Source organism: Arachis ipaensis, chromosome B4, assembly GCF_059453495.1.
Source record: "Arachis ipaensis isolate K30076 ecotype BB chromosome B4, ASM5945349v1, whole genome shotgun sequence".
In the NCBI taxonomy this organism is placed as follows: Eukaryota; Viridiplantae; Streptophyta; class Magnoliopsida; order Fabales; family Fabaceae; genus Arachis; species Arachis ipaensis.
Window position 1 is genome coordinate 5413372 of NC_142439.1, and position 3757 is coordinate 5417128.

The 3757-nt window shown below is 36.0% G+C and overlaps 1 protein-coding gene across 1 annotated transcript; it reads right to left on the minus strand.

The window, feature by feature from the left end:
* Positions 1 to 1041: 1041 nt before the first annotated feature.
* On the minus strand, positions 1042 to 3196 carry LOC107638577 (adenylate isopentenyltransferase 5, chloroplastic). Its single transcript, XM_016341913.3, has 3 exons — positions 2979 to 3196; positions 2165 to 2659; positions 1042 to 1776 (listed from the first exon to the last, which is right to left on the minus strand). Exons 2-3 carry the CDS (start codon positions 2617 to 2619, stop codon positions 1212 to 1214), a joined length of 1020 nt encoding a protein of 339 aa, XP_016197399.1. The 5' UTR covers positions 2620 to 2659; positions 2979 to 3196; the 3' UTR covers positions 1042 to 1211.
* Positions 3197 to 3757: the final 561 nt, after the last annotated feature.

Consider the following 3757-nt stretch of genomic DNA (forward strand, 5'->3'; position numbering starts at 1 on the left):
TTGTTTTACAGTTCATGCTCACCACACCAACTATTAATATATAAACACCCAATTGATCATCCAATACTTCACTTAAACTTACTTTTTAATTTCTTTACCAACTTATTATTTGTTCCTTCATACTTTAACTTTCTGCGCTTGGATATCTTAAACAAACAAGTTTTTCTTAGATTTAAAAAGAAAAAAATTCATGCTACTAATTAGAATGAGATAGGATTATTCAAATAAGAATAATTAGTTATACTTTTCTTTAAAGCACGAAGACTAAAACAGAGTAGACGAAAACATTCGAGTCATTCACTTCAATTCTTTTATTTGTTATCTTAATTACGTAGTTCTATCTTAGGAAAAATTAAATATATTGTCTTATCAGCATCAAATTTAACAAGCATTTCTGGCCTCGAGTGTAGGGATCGTATATTCCATTCTCCATTACCATAATATTAAATTAATTTATGCCGAACACACTTAAGTGTTCCTTATTCCCTTAGCTTGTAATAAATCCAAAAAAAAAAAGAAATATTAACATACAACAACCCTTCAAGAAGTTGAACAACCATATATATGAAATATGATCGTATATGTATATATGTAGTATAATAAGTAAAGCTTTTACTACCAACGACATCACCTCAAAAGAAAAAAAAATATAGAGAAAAAAAATGGAAAACTCAAGAACATTTAACTTCAAGTAAAAATAATAATTAAGAGTCATTAAATAATAATTTAATTAAATCTATTAAATTATTTAACGACTTTTAACTATCAACTTTGTATAAAATTAAAGATGAAAATTCAGATGCAGTCACGTAAAGTTGATAATTAAGAGTTGTTAAATAAAAATTTAGTCAAATCATTTAAATTATGATGAAAACTCAAATGAAGCTGACTTCACGTGAAGTTGATACTGAGAGCCGTTAGATGATTTGATTGATTTGACTGAATTTTCATCTAATGGCTCTCAGGTATCAACTTCACGTAAAGTCGATTGCACATGAATTTTCACCTCAAATTATTTAATGATTCTCAACTATCAACTTCACATGAAGTTGACTGTACTTGAATTTTCAGCGAAGTTAAACTGTAAGCTGGTTTCCACAAAAAAAATTACAAAGTAACCCCCAAAGAAAATTTGAAAAAATGAAAGAGAAAAAATAAGACAAAATAAAATAAAAACAAAAGTGGTGTGGCACACGGCAACCTTTCTATTTCTAATGCGTGGCAGCTGCCGCCACGGCAGCCATTGCCACCGGCGGCGAAGAAGAAGAAACATTAATTCCGGAAGGAACAAGAAGATGTTTATTGTTATCTTCGTAGAGGAATTTGTGAAGAATCCTAAGGCTCTTGGCAAGAACATGTTCCTCCCAGGAATTTTGAGATTGGTGATGATCAGAGCAATTACGGTTCAAGAAAACCTGCGTGGCGTCAAGGCGATGCATGGTCCTCTTCCACGTGTTGTGGAGTCGTTGAATCTTCTGGATTTGGCGATTGGCGAGGGTGCAGTTGTTGACCTTGATTCTTGCAATGGCTATGTCTAAGAGCATCTTCTTTGTCTCTTCATCTGCTCCTAAGGCCTCTGCTCTTAGAAACTCGTTGAACTCTGGCACCCCTATCGCCCTTCTTATTCCCCTCTCGTAATCTGCCAATGGCTCGAAGAATTTCCGCACTTCCTCCACTTGTCCCGCTTCGATCATGCGATCCACGCGTGATCGAAGCGACGCATGCAGTATGGGGATTGAAACATCCACCCATAGGAAGCAACACTCATACCTTAATCTGGACAAACAAAAATAAGAAATGTTAAGTCTACACCTCTATATATTTTGTAATTTTGTGTATAAATATATTAGTTAAATTTTGATATATCGAGAATATAAAACGTTTTATACAATTATGCAATTATATTCGTTATTTTAGATTACTATTATGCTGATAATGTATAAAGTAATTATTTTATTTGACATGATTTCATATAAAAAATGGTGAAAATTCACGTGCAGTCAATTTTACATGAAGTTGATAGTTGAGAGTTGTTAGATGATTTGATTGATTTGACTAAATTTTTATCTAACAACTCTCTTCTATCAACTTCATGTGAAGTCGACTGCACCTGAATTTTCACCGTAAAAAATATTGAATGATTTCATACTTAAGAATAACTAACCTAAAGGTGGAGTGGTGGTTGATGAGAGCATCAAGATAGGAATTGGAGCCACCGGCGATGATGGGGAGGGCATCTCGGGCAACGATGGAATCGACGGCGGAGGTGGCTTGGCGGCAAAAATCAAGGGCGGTGAAGTTGGCATTGGGGTGAAGTGTGCCAAGTAGATGATGTGGGACCCCACGAGCCTCTTGAGGAGTTACCTTATTAGTGGTGATGTCAAGGCCCTTGTAGACTTGCATTTTGTCGGAGTTAACAATCTCAGCCGGTGGGAAGTGGTTGGCAAGGTCTATGGCCAACTTGGTCTTTCCGGTTCCGGTGGCCCCCAATATCACCACCACCTTATCCTTATTATTATTGTTCCGATTATATAACATGTTTGTAAATCCCTTTTGGAAACTTACTAGAGGCTCTTGTACTTGTTTGCAAGCTGAGGAGCCAGATACCGAGATAATCATCTTCTAATTAATTCTTAATTACCTTCGTGTAATCTAAAACCTGCCCAAGAGTTGACCAAACATTATTATTTTATATTTAGTTGTGTGTGTCACTATATATGTAAGTAGTATAGCACTATAATAATTAATAACCCTATATATTAATTAATTTATCAACACTACTACTACTACTTAATTCAGACAATTCGGATAGAAAACTTGGTAGGAGAATCTAGCAAGGAGGAAGGGAGAAAGAATAAAGAAGAAAAAGGAGCTTAATATATAAGCTATGTATTAAAATTTAGAGTGGCCTACTTATAATTTACATGGACCACAAAATATATATGCGTATGTATGTATGTATATATGTCCGTACTTACCTTTAGTGGCAAAATTAAAGACGCGGCGAGTAGTATATATACGGAATGTATGTATAGTAGGCTGAGATTGATTATATTGATACTTGGGAAGAGCTGATGAACTTTTTTTGAGGAATTAGAAGCACTTTGAGGTGTGTGAAGAAGTTTAGAAGAAGAAGAAAAAAAAGAAGAAGAGAGACTAAAGATATATGCAAGTGTGGATTTTCTGAGGGTACCAAAGGATCGGAAGCACTCACCGCTATTTATACACTAAGACTATGATAGCATGGCCCACTTTATATTATATAGCATGTCTTTGATGAAAAATTTCACTTACAAAGTTAAAACAATAAAAAAGGCAAATGATCTATTATTCTAATTAATTTTATAATAATCATTATTATTACATCATTTTCAACAAATGAAAAATTTATTATCTCAAATAACCCAGTCCAGCCCGATTAACCGCCGGGTCGGGTCATCACCTTTGGTTCAGATCCAAACTCCCCCAAGAAAATCCTACGGGTCGGTTCTTGGCACCCGCACCCGACTCGGCTGAATAAACAACTTCACCACTTGCGCTCTCCGCTGCGCCTTGCAAACCGGTCGTGTCGGTTTTCTTGGAGCCCCGACCCGAAGTCCCGACTTGAAGTTCAGAACGACCAGCTTCTCCCACGAGGACAAGGACAACTTACAAACGTCCTGGCCAATGGGCTAGGTCACCTTTTGGGCCCGCCCAACACAGTATATAAGGGGAGAGGTCAGCACTCCCCCCAAGGTACACATCATCTTACCTAATT

Bases quoted from the DNA above. Each gene is read 5' to 3' on its own strand.
- LOC107638577 (XM_016341913.3), bottom strand. From the start codon at position 2,619: ATGATTATCTCGGTATCTGGCTCCTCAGCTTGCAAACAAGTACAAGAG. The intron at 1,777-2,164 runs GTTAGTTATTCT...TTGTTTGTCCAG, and splicing joins AACCACCACTCCACCTTTAG to ATTAAGGTATGAGTGTTGCT.